Here is an 18094-nt window from a genome sequence, read left to right on the forward strand (position 1 = left end):
GGAGTGCTTCCCTTGCTCAAGAATTGTGGTATCCAAATAATTTCTTTGTTGATATGCAGGAATGACAAAGTTTTGAAGCATGTATCCATACCCAGTAGCATTGACAGAACATATCACTGGTTCAAAAGAATATAGTTCAATGATAAAGGTGAGCATGAATTTGCAATACACAATGATTTTTGGTTTGGTGCAAGAGAATTTGTTGGTAAATGTGTGGGTTTCTCCAGACCAAATATGATATTTATGAATGTTCACCATACCATTCAAGTAAAAATGGATTTCATTACAGGGATACAGAATATGTCTGATCCTGTGAATGGAGTTCTGTGGAAATTAAAGCAGTGATAGAAATATCTGCAGTAGAAAAGTAATATCACAGCAATAGCTGCAATAACATCACAATAAAAGTGGAGTAGAATCTTGGCTAAGCCTACAGACATTAATTGGGAAAATTTGCCAAAACTTGTATTTTAAAAGTGAAATTGAAATGTTGTTTACTCTGTTTCTGATCAGTTTGGTCACTGCCTATTTACACAGTTATGTACTTGCAGTCTCAGTTATGGAATCATGCTGCATAGCACCAAAATTGTCACTTGGCAATATTTTTACTAAAGTGGCAATAAAAACCCTAGTCTGCTTATTTCGACATTCAGCATGAAATTAAATCACAAATCACACTTCAGGAAAAACAGCAGAATATTGAACTTCCATGCAATTGGAGTTTCGTGCATTACACACCTAGCGATTTCATGACGTCATGTGGCAAGTTTGGGCATAAAAGTAGCAAATGACATTGAGAACTGAAGGCAGTTTTGTGCAATGTTGCCCAGCAGAATTTTTTATCGATCAAAAGAAAATTTGGGAATTTTTTGGAGTAACTTTTATTCACTGTGATCTTTTCTCAGTAGACTAAAATGAAAATTTTGACATGACAGAACCTGTGAAATACTGTTTAATTCCGAATAACACATTTGATCAATTCATTTAAAAATTATTCAAAAATGATTCTTATTGCTAACAAGGAGAGGGTCAGATGTTCGAATCTGAGATCCAAATGAAACTTGGTGAACAAGTAGCCTTAAACAAAAATAGCTCCTTATCCTTTATTTCATGCTAATGGACAATAATTTTCAAAGAAATTTTGTATGTTGGGGAATTTTCAGTCCCAAAAATATTCTGCAGTCTTGCTTCATTGGTCTGAAGAGTTTTCCATACCTATGGATTGTTGATCATCATCCAGCTATGAATGATGCTAAAGTTTATCAGCACAAGATTTTTGCTGAGCATAATTGCCAGGAAACAATTTGTGACTATGAGATTCAAAAAAATTTTTTTAAATTGTACAATATATGTAATTATCATAAAAGTTTGAAGTTATAATCACATTTTGTTTGTTCTTAATGTAAAACTTTTTGAGAATAAAATTCACAAATACACCTCATTTAGAAAATAGGTTTGGTCTTTATTATTAATATTATATGAGTGCACTACTTTTCACCTGTGGCAAGATTCATCAAAAAGAAGGTATATTCAAAATGATAGTAGAAATTTCTATTCCTTACTTGAATTTTGCTGAAGGAAACTTCTTAAATAATAACTAAGCAGAAATGCCATTTTAGTAATTTTAAATCACACCATTAGATTCTTTGTAAAAATTTACACTTATTAGATCCTCTTTAGCCTGTAGTCAGTTTCCCATTAATATTAATAGCAGACAAACCAGATATACATTCAGAAATATACAGAGTGTAACAAAAGTAATGGTCACAACTATAAGAGGTGATAGACCTTGCCATAACAAACAACTTTCACCATGCAATGTGGGGTTGGAAGCAAATGGCAAGCTGTGAGAGGGCATTTTCTCTGGAGTAGATGAAGATGGAGAATGATGAGTTCTGCAAAAGGCCACCGCCTTTTGCAGAACTCATCATTCAGCTTCTATTTGTCACCAGTGGTGGGCCCATCTCTTGGCCTCTCAGATCTCCCAATGTGTCCTGCCTAAATTTTTTCTCTGGGGATAGCTAAAAAGCATCATTTATGAGATGCCCATCAAGTCACCAGAGAACATTGTTGCCCAAATTAGCATCACAGCTGAAGATGTTCATGAACTGCCAGGAATGTCGCTGATGTGAAGCTTGTATTGCAGCTGATGGTTGTTCATTTGTTGTAAAGTTTTCAATAATAAAGATTCTTTGTCCTTTATTATTCATCTTTATTGTATTCTCCATTTTCACCAAGCAGGCACCCTCTTGCAGCTCATCATTTGCTTTCCAACCTCACACTGAATGGTGAAAGTTGTTGTTTTGTCAAGGTCTCTCACTAATACAGTGATGGACAGCATGCTGATCGTTTATTAGGAGAAACTTTTAACATATAAGCATTAAATTACAAATAAATGTCGCTAAATCGACAAGCGCTTTCGACAATAATTATTTTCGTCTTCATCAGGTCATTAAAACATTTAAAATCCTTTTTTGAATACAAATAACAAATTGTTCCAAGCGTATTAACGTTTTGGAATGAAAGCAACGGTAGAACATAATAAAACTTTTAAATGAAAACACACGCGATTATAATGCGCATGCGTTAAACGCCCCCAAATTGTGGAGCTAGATATGTTGTTTTAGATAGTTATACAAATTGATCCACAAAGGGGGAAAATCAAGTGTGGGGGTGTTGCAGGGCTTTAATATGTTGGTAAGGAGGGCTTCCCAAATATACACAAGATTTCTGTTATTGCAATGTCTTGTATGGCCACTTTGCTCCACAATGGGGTATGTTGGTGTTGTAACACCATTCTAGCAAGTTTGGTTTCATTCTTGCCTTCCCTGATGGAATATTGATGCTCTAAAATACAATAAGATAACATTCTGGTTGTCGCGCCAACGTAATGGGTGCGACCACCCGACATATTTTCTAATGGGACAGAGTAAACCCCCGATCTTTCAAGGGTGGACACAGAATCTCTGTCATTGGACAACAACCTCCTAAGATTTGGCCGTGGAGAAACCGGCAGAAAAAAGGCATATCACCTAAAAATACGGCCGGTGACATGACGACAAAATGGTATCGTGGGCAGGACTATTGTGGATTCTTTTGGAAGATGTAGTGTAGTAGTGGGAAAGAGTGATCTTTTTACCTTATTTAAGATGTAGCTAAACTTGGCATTACTGTAGCCCGCCTCATTTACCGCACGGCAAATAATATTAAGTTCGGTATCGACAGCCGCTTGGCTGGAAGTAAAAGAAAGGCCCTTCTTATTAAAGGTGAAATTGCCGCATTGATGTAATGTTGCAGTTGGTATGCTGTAGCCAGGATTAGGGGAGGTACACCACTAAATTNTTTCCTCAGAAAATACTGTACTGTACTTGTATGTATTGTTTACTTGAGAATACAACAGAGAATAAACTGCCCAAATACCCTTAAGCAAAGGAAAAGTACGTCTTTTATGAAGGCATAGAGCCTTTACTACATGAAAATGAAAATTAATGAATACACTGTACAGTAATTTACCTGATAAGACAGACCTCAGAAAAATATTTTATGAAGCATAAAGCTGTCTTTATGCTTCATAATTAATTAACTAAGGATTTTTTTGCCCTGCCAGGGTGTGGCCGAGTTATCCGGAGTGCCGGGTTATCGAATGCCGAGTTTTCGAGGCTCTACTTGTACGACATTTCGTTGCAAAAAGAAATACAATGACAATTCACAATTTAAAATTTATTGACTCGAGTACTTTTAAAATTTGGGGGACAAAAAAGCACAATATATCCGAATCCGCGATATAACGAGGAGCTATTGTATCTGCTGATGCACATTACAAAATACTCATGATATTGACTATAGCGATAAGATGTTTGGTTTGATGAAATAAGGCAACGCAACACTATCTTAGACAAAGTATTTCCTGGGAGGCCTTCTATGAAAACTGGACCATATTTATGTATTAAATACGTAAATCAAACTCAGAAAACTCCATATGCCAGCCTGTTGACTAAGTGAGAATCCACGACCAACTACCGGTATTCAGTGGCTTCATCTACTCGGCCATTGATATACAGTATTAACTGTTATGTTGGTATATGTATATGACCTTTTTAAATAAAATTAAACAAATCATTTATAGGATATAAACTATAATAAAGAATAGCAATAATGATTAAAACTAAAATTACTTAGTACAATAGTAAGATTTTCATGATTTAAAATTAAAAACAAAATTATATATTAATCATACTTNGCACTGATCAATCAATTTATGATTAGAACAAATTAACATTATGTAAAAAATGATTCATATACTTACAAATAAAAGTTATGTCTCAATTCAAATATTGCTGTATGATGGAATGTCTACTTAGTATCAAGACTAATCATACAGAATGGTTTTAAAATGTGAAGATTAACAAATGTACAAGAGATACTTGCTATCACAAGAATGAAGGGCAAAATATTGAGCATCGGATCTTCCTATATATATAATTCCAAGGCATAAGATTGGACTTAATTTAAAAAAAGAGAATAATAAATACACTCAAAGTACAAGAATTTTTCAAACAAATCTGGCCAAATCATTCTTTAATTTTGTGTAATGACATGTTTGAATTATTCTTTATGAATAATTATGTGTAAAATATATTTATGCATGTAATTTCCTTCTACTTATAATGTTGTAGCAAGTAGCTAATTATCCTCATTAGTATAAATGAGGATAATTAGCTACTTGGAAATTCATAATCAGAAATTATTAAATTAAAAATATTGGATTAAAATAACTTTTGACAGAATTAAAAATATTTTATCATCTAAAACAAAATTAAATCATTTTCATAATGTAGCATACCTAGACAACTGAGCAATCTTTCCTGAGTGTTTCTGTAGTGAGATGGCTTATTTTCACGATTAATCTGTGGAGGATGTGGAAAAATTGCCTTTGGCTTTAATTGATAATAATCTAAAAATACTAGACTATTATAAAACCTTAAGCAATTAGATATGTTTGATAAAAATTTGTTATTTTCAGAAGCATACTTATATTAATTAACCTAGCGGATATCAATAAACTTTCAGTAACAAAATGTTAAACAATTAACGTGTAGAGGATTTACAGTTGTTTATTAAGTTATGATAAGTTATTATTATGAGTAGTGAGAGTAAGTAGTTAACTTGTAAATTAAACTATTGCAAATTAAGAGCGCTGCTAATAAACATTTTACTCCGAACAATATTGGTCTCGGATATGTCGGGCCTCGTTCCTCAGCACTCGTCCGTCCTCATTATGGGCCTGGCCGAACCCTTTACGGACCCGAAAAAACCCTCTTAGCTCTACAGGACAGGAAAGAGTTGAAAAGAAAAAGTACTCGTATGCGGTATTGATCTTAAACGGGATGGGTATTTTGATTATAAAATCTCCATTAGACTTTCACTGCCGCTTTGACAGCTTTTAAAATAATAAATGTTGACAATATTAGGAACGTATATAAGCTATAGGCCTAAATAGATTAATTTTTACATCTTTTATTTCAGATTTGAATTATGAAAGCAAAATGGACGTAATTTGAATCATTAAGCAGCATCACTTTTATGACTGAGTAAACCCGAGTTTACTTAGAGTCGTAGTTTTAAATAGTCCTTAATCAATAAATAATTAATGCTTAATATTATTAAAACCTTGAAAGAAAGTCCGAGTACACAGTTTTGCCTAGTGCTCTTATGATTAAACATATAAAATCGATTGGCTGGATAACCAGGCGGCAGTTAAGATGTCAGCCTACAGCTCCGAGAGATCGTGAATCACATTCAGACGAGTGACCAAGAAATTTTTAGGGATTATCTGTTCCATCCCTCACCATCAGACCGCCATCATTGTCAGGCAGCCAAACGCACGATGGGAAGGCTCTCGATGTACTGTACCTACACAGTAAAAAGTTAAAAATAAAAATATATACGTAGTATATAATAAGCCTGTCGATAAGACATTGCATAAGCTTGTACAAACAAAAATTAAATGAAGAAATATTTAAAGTATTTTCTTCTAAAGTCATCACAACTCTATTAATTTCTTGCAATAAGTTTTCGTGTAAATTCGGTTTTAAAAAGCCATTTGCAAAGCGATTTCTAACTTTCTGCGTGTTTGGACTTTTCACAACAAAAAAATAGAAATTAATATAATGAAAACAAACATTTATCCATAAAAGAAATTTTAAATTGTTTATTTAAATTTTTTTAATCATTTAAACTAAACATAATTTTTTCCAGTTTGTACACATAAATAAACTTTTAAAAAATAACTACAGAATTGCAATATTTGATATAAATATCCGTTCATGTTCTCCCTAGAATAATAAGTTGACTTTGTCAATAATTTAAAACGTTATTATTTAAATATAGAATATTCTTGATGTGAATATCAATGATCTTGAATTATTTATGTCCTAAAAATGTTCTTATCGGGTATCAAAGCATTCTGGAAAATAACTAGAGTATAATTTTTTATATTTATTATTTTCAATATTTTAAAATTAAGTTTTGTTAAGGTTAACTTAATAATATTAAATATCAATAATTTTAAAATGGCTCTAAATAAACATATTAAAATTTTCTTTAATAAATGAGGCCACTCGATGGAAATGGACGGGGCACGACAAATACGGAATAAACTACCCTGGAAAAATTTCTAGTGTTGGATTCGATTCCGGGTCCTAAAGAGCGTAAGATGACAATCGCTCGACCATTTGCCAGTTACGACAGGTGTAGTCAGGTCCTATTTTTAGGACACCCTCATCACTTATAATGAATGCACGCCCACCCATCTATATATGTATTACGAAATTTACGGACAGCCAAAACTATCAAAATAGGCAATATTCATGATATTGGAAACTTCTAATATCATGCCTATTTTGATTAACTCGCAATTTTATAACAAATGTTTCTCCATAATTTTTCAAATTAATTACATTATTTATGAAATCAAAACTTTGCACTTCGCTCCGTTACACTAAATTGATCATTGATTAAAAGGCAAATATAACCCAGTTATAGAAAAACTGGCTTTTTGTTATCAAACATATCGATTATAAAATTTGTTTAAAGATTTAAATATAATATTTCTTAAATTCTTCTTTGTATGGCTTATCNTGGAAGTAAAAGAAAGGCCCTTCTTATTAAAGGTGAAATTGCCGCATTGATGTAATGTTGCAGTTGGTATGCTGTAGCCAGGATTAGGGGAGGTATACCACTAAATTTGTGGAATACGGAGTACCTAATGTTATCCCGGGATTTAATAATTTTTAGATCCAAGAACGCAATTTCATTTTCTTTGCCTTTTTCCCAGCTAAAATTAATTGTGGGATAAATAGTCACGAGACAATCTTTGAAGGTAAGGAAATTTTCATGGGTGTCCTGCCAAGCTATTAGAATATCATCAACATATCTAAGATATAAAAGAGGATACGTTATTGTGATGAGGAATATTGAATTCAAGATTTTTAAATTTCCCATGACCAACTCCGCCAAGATCGCTGAAAGTGTGAGCCCATCGGGACTCCCTGCTGCTGTAGACATATTTGGCCCTTGAATTGGAAATAATTATTTTCGGAAATAAAGAGTAGAGCTTCACATAACTCTAAAGCCTCTTGCGCTGTAAAACCCTTCCTGATTAGCAGCACATTAATAAGCATAACAGCTTCAAACTGCAGCTCCGAGGGGTAAAGGGCAACTACATCCAACTTGTAGTAACTATACTCTTTTTGTGAAATGTGGTCTAGGACAGAAGATGTGTGAGCCTTCGCTGCAACGGAGGAAGATGTAACCAAATAGGAAGGACGTAGAAGTCCACTTAATAACCTGGCTAGGGCCTTTTCAAGATGGAAGGCAGGGTGGGTCCTTTTATTAACCAGCGGTCTCAATGGCAAACCCTCCTTATGAGTTTTAACCTCAAAAAAAGAGCCTGGGGCAAGCTACTTTTGGACGGGGGATAAACACGTCCAGGAAGAGTCGAAATAGTTGGAAGGGATATTATTTTTCTAACCTTTCTTAGGATGGTAAAAGTTGGATCAGTTTGTAAGGGCACCCCACAAGAATGGCTGAGGAAGAATGGCTGTCGATACTGAACTTAATATTATTTGCCGTGCGGTAAATGAGGCGGGCTACAGTAATGCCAAGTTTAGCTACATCTTAAATAAGGTAAAAAGATCACTCTTTCCCACTACTACACTACATCTTCCAAAAGAATCCACAATAGTCCTGCCCACGATACCATTTTGTCGTCATGTCACTGGCCGTATTTTTAGGCGACATGCCTTTTTTCTGCCGGTTTCTCCACGGCCAAATCTTAGGAGGTTTTGTTGTCCAATGACAGAGATCCTATGTCCACCCTTGAAAGATCGGGGGGTTTACTCTGTCCCATTAGAAAATATGTCGGGTGGTCGCACCCATTACGTTGGCGCGACAACCAGAATGTTATCTTATCGTATTTTAGAGCATCAATATTCCATCAGGGAAGGCAAGAATGAAACCAAACTTGCTAGAATGGTGTTACAACACCAACATACCCCATTGTGGAGCAAAGTGGCCATACTAAGACATTGCAATAACAGAAATCTTGTGTATATTTGGGAAGCCCTCCTTACCAACATATTAAAGCCCTGCAACACCCCCACACTTGATTTGCCCCCTTTGTGGATCAATTTGTACAGCTATATAAAACATTGCAACTAAATCCACAATATAGAGGCGTCTAATGCATGCGCATTATAAACGCACGTGTTTTTGTTTAAATATCTTCTTATGTTCTACCGTTGCTGTTATTCCGAAATGTTAATTAGGATTGGAATATTTAAAAAATTTTTGTATTCGAAGAAGGATCTTATATCTTCTAATGACCTGAAGAAGACAAAAGTGTGTATCGTCGAAAGCGCTTGTCAATTCAGTGACATACGTATATAATTTAACACTTATATACTATTGCTTGTCTTCCAACTATAAAGGCAAAGGACAAACTTCTATACATTTCCTGAGGCAAAAAATCTGGACAAATACATGATAAAATGAAGTTTTTAAACCAATTAAAACAGATTAAGCTAGTAAGTCATTAGCTCTAATCATATAAAATGTACCTTAAAGTTATTCCAAAGCATTCTCTGGCTGACGTTGCTTCTCTGAAACATGTATTTTGCTTGCTTATATGATTTTCTACTTCAAAGTTATAACAACACTTCAAAGAGATCACATGTTATTCTTAAAAAACTGTCAACAAAATTTACATTACTACTAATAAAACTTTTATGCATTATAAGATTTTGCTATAACCTTAATTTATTACTTACTCATAATAATAATCCTGGTCTTGAAAACAAAGTTCACACATACGTGTATTGTGATAACCTAAGGAACTTCTATTCCGAAATAAAGGCCTCACCCAAAAACGTTGCTTTCGTTTCATGAGTGCAGAAAGCAGCAAAAATTGTCCAGAAAAAAGTTAAAACATCATAGCAGCTTGTATCTGATCCATTTAAAAATATTTTATGCACTGACAATTATGAACAATCAAACTATGATGCTTTCGTTTTCACCAATTCACATGCAAAGTACTTATGCTCGACACTTGGGGCAGCACCATCACCGTAAAAACTTTGCTACCAGACCTCCAGCGTAATCCAAGTGCAAATGCAAATAGGTCACATGATTAAAAGCTTTCACGGCAAAGGTTTTTATGCCTGTTCTTACATTAGTGGAATCGCAGCCTAACGACAGAAGATTGAACCGCTGTGTGTGAAGGGACAATCCAAACCCATCGATCTGGATTTTGCCCCAACTGGCAAGTAGTTTAAGTAAAACTACTCGCAAGAATTAGGCTTACTATCGAGACGATTATTTCACCAATTCAGTGCTTTATATTTTTGTTTGTTAACTAAGTTTCGACCACATGCTTGTTAGCAAAGAACATTGATTGTGTCAAGTAACTGTGTTAAGAGGATGCAACAACCAAGTATATCACCCTGTAAATATCTGTACACATTTTAAGAATAAGTGCATATATTAGTAATATTGGGATTCCTAGCAATCTCTATGATTAGTGGATAAGATCAAGAACTTTGTATAGTTTGTAAGAATACTGTTTAAGTCCATGAGTTGTTTGTCAATTTGATTCTTTTAATTACCATTAAATTAATTCTTTCCACCAACACATGTCCCTTATTTATAAAGTCCTCAATCGAGTTACCCCACAAACACTGGCTACATTTTGATATAGCCATAGTCAATACAATATAATAATTAATACATTGTATTTCATATAATTAAATTATATAAAAACAGTTGATAACAACTGTACAGTCGTTAATAGGCTATACTTTAATAATTCGAAAGGACATTTAATCTGTAAATTTACCTGTTGTTAATCTTTCCATGATTGGCCGGATGGCCGAGCGGTCAGGGTGGCAGCCTACGGCTCTGGGGAACGTGGGCTTGAATCCGAATGGGTCGAAAAATCCCCAGGAATTTTTCGGGGGGTTGGTCCATTCAGATATGTCAGGCCCTGTCCCTCACCACCCGGCAGCCCCATTGTGGGCCTGGCCAAACCCATAATGGGCTTGCAAAAAGAGGCCGTCTTAGTGCCCACAGGGCGGAAAGAGTTAAAAAAATCTTTCCATGATGTCCTTGTTGACAGTTATCTCAACTTTTTTATTATTGCCAGATAATACAACATTGTACAGTACCACAGCCTACAATAAAAACAGCCTAGGGTGCATTCTTTTATTCCTCCGCNTTTTTCTGAGGTCTGTCTTATCAGGTAAATTACTGTACACAGTGTATTCATTAATTTTCATTTTCATGTAGTAAAGGCTCTATGCCTTCATAAAGGACGTACTTTTCCTTTGTTTAAGGGTATTTGGGCAGTTTATTCTCTGTTGTATTCTCAAGTAAACAATACATACAAATACAGTACAGTATTTTCTGAAGAAACACTCATACTTAGTTTTTTAACCCCATTCCCGATAACCCGGCATTTTCACAAACTCGGCCACCCTTCGGTCCACATTAGACTGAGTTTTCGAGGCTCTACTGTATTCTGAAAAATAAATAAAATCTACTATTGGAAAGTGTAAAGCTGATTTTCTCTCATTGACATTTAATTTTATAGCTTCAATTTTAATATTGTCAACATAAAACCTATTTAAGTTTGGAAGTGAACTAATTTGGAAATTATTTGTCCTATTATTCCATCAGTCTTATCTGTCTAGATATCATTGAAAGATCATAGCAAATTTTTAATCATAGAATAATTATTTTTTAATAAATTTGAAATCATGAAAATTTATTTTCGATTTTCATAAAAATTTTTTTTGACTAATAATTAACCCAAAAAAGTCAAACATTTAATTTATAGGCTGCATATTGTTAGTGACATATTTTTGATTGTTTATAATAGTCATATTTAACGTGTGTCCAAATTTTGACTTTAAAAATTAAAAAAATAAATTAAAAATAAATTATATATATTTTTTATTTTGTAAAGTCACAATTTTAAAACATTTGAACAAAATATTTTTTTGTTAAATATTTTTTGAGAAAGTATCATAGAAATAATGCAAAATTGCATTAGGTATTTATCCATAGTTTAAAAATATATATCGTATTTAAAATTGAAAAGAAATATTTTATATATTCTCTTAAAAAAATACTTACAGATTTCGGTTTGGAAAGTGTATAAGAAGGTGGACTATTATAATTATCCAATTGGTCAATGTTTTCTTTGGCAGCTATACTTGGATCACTAGATGCTTTAACCATAAAACTATCACAGGAAAATTTTGATAAAATTTGATCTTGATAACTTATTGATCTATTATCTACATTAAAATCTAGGTCACTTTCAGGTGAAGAAGCATAACTGAGACGGGAAGTCATTGGGAAAAGGAAATCATCTGTTATTATTTCTTTTGGCTAAAAGGAGATAAAATTATATTATTTAATAATATAATAAGTTTATTATGATTTGTAAATTTTATTAATTATAAATTAAAAATAACAAATATTCAATCTTCTGGGAGGTCTTTTAAGGAACATAGCTATGTGAAGGAAACCTGGAAAACTTCACAAACCAGCCTGTCAGCCTAAGCACAAACTTGAGCTGACTACCAGTGTTTAGGGATCAAATTTGCTTAACCACCGATGCAGTATCGATGTGGGATGAAGAATGATGTACTAGTGGATTCTGCATGAAAAATTTTCTGCAGCAGTCTCAATCAGGATTTGATCCCAGATCCTTCATAGTGGCACTCTGGAATGTTGCCATTCAGTCATCTGGTCAGCTTTCAATGTGTGAGAAAAACAAATAATCTCTGAAATTGATTCTTGAAAGCTTCATCATGTTACTAAAGTAAGAACATGAAGTGCAGAGACAGTAATAAAAAGCTTATGGTATCATTTCAAAGCATCAAGCTTATCTTTATCAAAGGGAAACTCACAAGAAAAAATTTGACTTTCATTTCAGTGCCATAATGTTTACTTGGTGCAACATTTTTTACAATTCTATGTTTTTCTTTAGATATCAATTCTTTTTTAACTAGTTTGACCAATTAATTTTTTCACTGCCCTTCTTTTGGTTTCAAGTTATTTATGACTATTTATTATTGCTTCTATAAAATAATTTGGTCTTAAAACAGTAATAGAAAAACAATAAAAAAAATAAAGCCATGATCAGAATCTAACTACAACAAACTAAAAAAAGAAGAGAAAACTGCAAAAATGTAATTAATAGGATTGTTCCAGCTTATTATTCACTGGTTTAAGTTCTTAAAGCACAATTGTATACATTGGTTCAAGATGGCATAAATGGGAAAAAATACCAATTTTAAAATTCTACTACATACTGTACTACAGTTTAGTCAACCATCAGTAGGAAATCAACTATTCTGGTAATAGCTGGAGTGGGAGAAACTATTTTGAGGCTCAATTTATTGTCATTCATCAAATCATTGTTTTTTTTGCATTTTATTATATTTAATTTTTTCTTTAAAATGATTAAATTTACTAAATTATCAACAATTGGTTTAATGAAACTGGAATTCTTTTGGCTGTTCAGTTGAAGTGTGTTTCTTTATGTACTTGAAATGTTTTCAAGATAAATTCATTATATCAATTTTTGATTCTCACTATAGGTTTTAGTACAACTTTTATAGAGAAATTTTAAATAAAAATATTTGGATACCCGGTGGTGTCTTTCTTATAAAAGGAATCATAGAGTGACATTTTAAAAACAGAAAACACTGGAGTCGGAGTCACACATTTCAAATTTGCCAGAGTTAGACTATTTGTTTACCAACTCCACCACACTGTGTATTTATTTGTATTTATATGTTTGTTTGTGTTATTGTCAATCACAAACCTTTTAATTGTTACTTAAAAATATTATTTCCTCAAAATAAAATAATTCCAATAATAATAATAATAAAATATTATACATGTTTGAAGTTCCTTCACATGACTACAAGATTAGTCATGATTGATGAATTTAATTTTTTTCATTGGTTGGCATGTAGTTTTATAATGAATCAGGTTATAGTGATGATGATTGTTTTTTTTATTTGCATATAAGATTATTAATTAATAATCAATAAATATTCATAAATATAAATCAATAATTACCATTACTTCAGAGACCCAAATGGATTGTTGTTGTTGTTTTTCTATAACCTCTTGTAATTTTTGATACCACATATCATTATTTGTTAGTGCAATGGTTGCTGCAAAAAATTTAATATTTTAGAAAGGCAATCATTATGAACTACATTAATAACATTCTATTATGAATTAATTTAAATTAAATCTAGAAATATTATTATATTTTAGTAATTATTATTGTTACAATTATATCAAGCATACAAAATTTATGTAATAACTAAAGTTAAGTAGAAATTTATTCCACCATACTTTAAATACATATATTTTATAGTGTAATAAAATTAATTTTTAAGGTGTAATTTTATAAGTAAAACTGTGTGAATTATATATATTTTTAAAAAAATATTAATATATAAAAGACTCAATAAAGTTATATAGTTTTTTCCAATTTTTACTTTCTTAAAAGTATAAATAATAAAATACTAGTAATAACTGATGATTTTATATTTGATATAATACCAAGATTTGCATTTCATATAGAAATTTTAAATATTGGGTCCAAATTTTAGAATGAATTTTTTATATTTTAATAGTAGATTAAATTAGATGTGATATGAAAAGTTTCAGTATGAATTATGACAGCAATATAAGTTTATATCTTACATTAATTACTATATATTCAATTAGTAAAATTTAATGATTCAAAATTTAATTTTAAAATACCTGTAAAAATATGAGACCATAATTTTTCTAATTTAACTCCATGTTCATATAATTTTCTTGAGCTTTTTTGTCCTGTTTTAATTAGTCTTGATCTTAATTCTTTTATGATATGTTTATTATCTGCTCGAAGAAAGATGACAATTGGATAAAACTGGGCATAATTTAATCGATCTACTGCACCAGGTGTAATATCTACTAGTGAATGTTTTCCCTTTAAAATTGAAAAAGAATGAATTAATATAATTAATTAGAGTCGAATAACAAAAAATACTAAACAAAGCTAAAGAACAAAATAAAATTGTAAATTAATATCACACACTACAAGAAAAACAAGTAAAAAAATTGCTTATTTTTAATTAATCCAAAAGTGAGCAATTAAAAATAAAGAACTTTTGTTCTACTGAAAGTAAGAATAAGCTAGATAATTTTTTAACTTTTAAAATTGAATAGAAATTTCAAGTTATCTTAAATGAATTGTCTTATACAGTCATTGTTAATGCTAAAGCATAGATTTTTTTTTGTTTTTAAAAAATATCACAAGCATAGATATAGGTTTTTTTAATAGAAAAATTATGCCATTTTTAACCTTAATTTTCTTGCCATCAATTTTTTTATATTTTCACAATTAAAATCCTTACTTTTATTGATCTTATACTTTTGGAAGTCCAGTAAAAAATAAACATTTAGAAATAAATGTTTTTAGAATTTATTAATTCCTGCTTCAGAAGGAAAAACAATTTCATTACACAATGAATATTCTAACATTAAATTAGTAAATGTTTATTTTTAGACAAATTCAAAATAAGAGCAACTGAAGATAAGAATTTCATTCATAAGATTAAATTATTTAATTCATCAATTGTTTTGTTTTATTTAGTGTCAGGCCCAAGTCTTGCCTAAAAACAATACATATAACTAGGAGAACTTTGTCCCTGACTGAAGCACAGCAACATCTTACAAATTCATGTTAGATCAGTAGAAGGGTGATAAATTAAAGCAACCTGCCACTCTGCATAAGCAGTCAATTTTTATCTTTGTTCTAAAACTTCCTTAACTTATATAGTAAATGATCAATGCAGTGAAGGCATTGTACAGTACATGTGCCATTGTTAATATAGTTCAAAACATTCCTGTTTTTAATAAAAATCACAAAAAGATAGAACTCAATTGGAATTTTTTCCAAAGACTTACAATGGGAATCTGAAACTAATATACTGTTGTTATTAATTGTTTTTTTGAAAAAATTTATTTCTTGATGGACATCTCAAAAAGAATTAATCATTCAAGAGTAAAAAAATTTTTACTCTTTAATACATTAAGGTATATATATGATCAATTTTTCAACAAAAATGGGAAAAAAAGATCACTATTTAAAAATCACACCTAACCAACGTTAAAAAATGTGTATTTGTTAAAAATAACATTCCCAGCATAAAGTGAATATTATTTTTGTCAAGTATTTAAAAAACTTTGGAAAGAGCTTTGTTATAGATGTCAGGTAAGTGAGTACTTGTGTACTTTTTTACAATGCAAAATTTCCCCATTGACTTAATATGGGATGGCCTTTGACTTTTGACAACTGTTCTAGGTTGAATTTTAAAATTCAGCCTTCATCATGACAAGCCTTTTATTAGTTCTATCAATTATGCAAAATTTTGTTCAACTTGGTCAAGTCACTATGTTACAAAACATGTTTCAGCAATTTGAGAAATGCCAAAGAAGCTTGCTCACTTCAATAACACATGACCTGATACATTAGTAATATGAAATGATCTATTGTATTTTTATTGGGCTGTATTAAGTCTAACTAATAATACAAAACAAAGTACCAGACCTGTTTTAACCTGGTAGTCATGTGAGGTCAATTGTCTTTAGTTGAGTCACTTGGCATTTCACAGATGCCAATTTTTATTCCAAAATTGTGAAATTATAGCATTGCATCAGAACTACGATTAAATCTTTATTTCCATATTTTGTCTTCTTTCTAAGGATGTAAAAATACTTGTGGATTGACAAAAATGCATATTTTATGTTTATTTTATTGTAATTTGATCCAATAAAGCAATAAAATAAACATATCAAATTTCACTTTTTTGCAAATTATCTCAAGTTACATAGACAGATATCAGACTTATTTGTAATTAGAAAAGGAGGTGTTTTCTTTCAAAGCCAGGTAAGGAAAACTTTATTACTCTAGAGCAGTGTTTCTCAATGGGGGTGATATCGCTCCCATGTGGGCATTTTTCCATGCTGAGGGGTGATTAGTAACAATTTATATTTTGGGGGCAAAAAACAATTTTCTGGGCAATATAGTAAAACATTATATTAAGAATAATTAGATATTTTATTTGTTATATCGCACAATAATTAAACAAATAACATTATACTAGTCACTAGTCTATTCAATGCAGTACAAATTTGGTGTTAGCCTTGGCCCTCAGCATTGGAATTTTGTAGTGAAGGGGCAATACTACATATTGGTTTTATTGAAGGGGGCGACGATTCGTTAGAGGTTGAGAAACACTACTCTAGAGAGAGATTAGCAGTAGAGGTAGCACCAGTCTCACTCCAAATGTAAACAAACTGCAAAATGTTTTATTACCCTGTAAACAAAAACTGCTGTCCCAGTTGTAAATGGGCCAAATGATAATGTTATTGTTTAACATGTAACAATCAGTTTTGTCAGAAGATTATTTTATTTTCATATTTTTATGCAATGTAGTCACACATTTATCAAAAATTTACTATTTTAGTTCAAAAATTAATATTGCTCAAAATATTACAGAAAATATCAAGATTTTTTGCTGATTGTTTAACCAGGAATGCTTTCTATATGAGAAATAATGCATGGACCATCAAAATTTTGGCAATTTATCATATGATGTCAACTGCATAAATTATTAGCTCTATAACTTAAAAAGTTATGAGAATTTTATCAAATAAATGCATTTGTCATGATGCCTGAACAATACTTACAATGTAAATGTTCAACATTTACATTATCAAAATTGATTTTTCCAAGAGTATTACTCTCAAAAAATAATACAACACGGTTTCAAAAAACAAATAAACAATGGATTTTTCCATTTTTCTCTCTCTGAATGACATGCCACAATGTAATGCTCACTGTGTTGAATTGACTCACATCACGCAGCAGTTCAATGTAAAATAGTAGAGAATATAAAAAGTGGTATACAGTAGAGCATCGATTATCCGTCACATTGGTTAACCGATTGTTCTAGTCAGCAAATTTCAAATGTCCACTAGTGATGTGGCACTACAATATTTGGCTATGTCTTGGCTACTTTAATATTATTTTTGTTAAATTTTTGTGTGTTTTAGCTGGCAACACTGTCTCGACCATTGAAGGGAGGCCAGTACTTAAAGAAGACTTAATTTTCTAATTATGAGTGGCTGTTTGTTTTGTGAGCAATAAAATAATTTTTAACGATACAATAGCGACGATTATTATTTTTAAAAAAATTTGTTAGGCTTAACATTGATGAAAATTCAACGCGAAGTTGGTTAATAGCGATATACTAATATACTACCGTGTTTCCCCGAAAATAAGACATCCACAGAAAATAAGACCTAGCACAGATTTTGCTGAATTGCGAAATATAAGACCTCCCCTGAAAGTAAGACCTAGCGTTAGGCGTAACGGTCATCGACAGATGGTTGAAAGTGGCCGTTGGCTTTTTGAAAGTACAGCCACTGATTGGTCAGCAGACAATTACGCCAC

The 18094-nt window shown here is 31.6% G+C and overlaps 1 protein-coding gene across 1 annotated transcript in view; it reads right to left on the bottom strand.

Moving 5' to 3' along the window:
* Positions 1-4733: 4733 nt before the first annotated feature.
* Positions 4734-18094, bottom strand: part of LOC111633761 (tight junction protein ZO-1-like) — a 108597-nt gene continuing 95236 nt past the window's right edge. The window contains exons 20-23 of the mRNA XM_023378381.1: positions 14353-14563; positions 13654-13751; positions 11621-11949; positions 4734-4980 (exon numbers count right to left, since the gene is read on the bottom strand). Coding sequence (XP_023234149.1) covers positions 4806-4980; positions 11621-11949; positions 13654-13751; positions 14353-14563 — 813 coding nt within the window. The 3' untranslated portion in view covers positions 4734-4805. The remainder of the gene's footprint in view (positions 4981-11620; positions 11950-13653; positions 13752-14352; positions 14564-18094) is intronic.

The sequence above is a fragment of the Centruroides sculpturatus genome, unplaced genomic scaffold (genome assembly GCF_000671375.1).
Source record: "Centruroides sculpturatus isolate CEXI.00-Female unplaced genomic scaffold, Cexi_2.0 scaffold873, whole genome shotgun sequence".
Lineage (NCBI taxonomy): Eukaryota > Metazoa > Arthropoda > Arachnida > Scorpiones > Buthidae > Centruroides > Centruroides sculpturatus.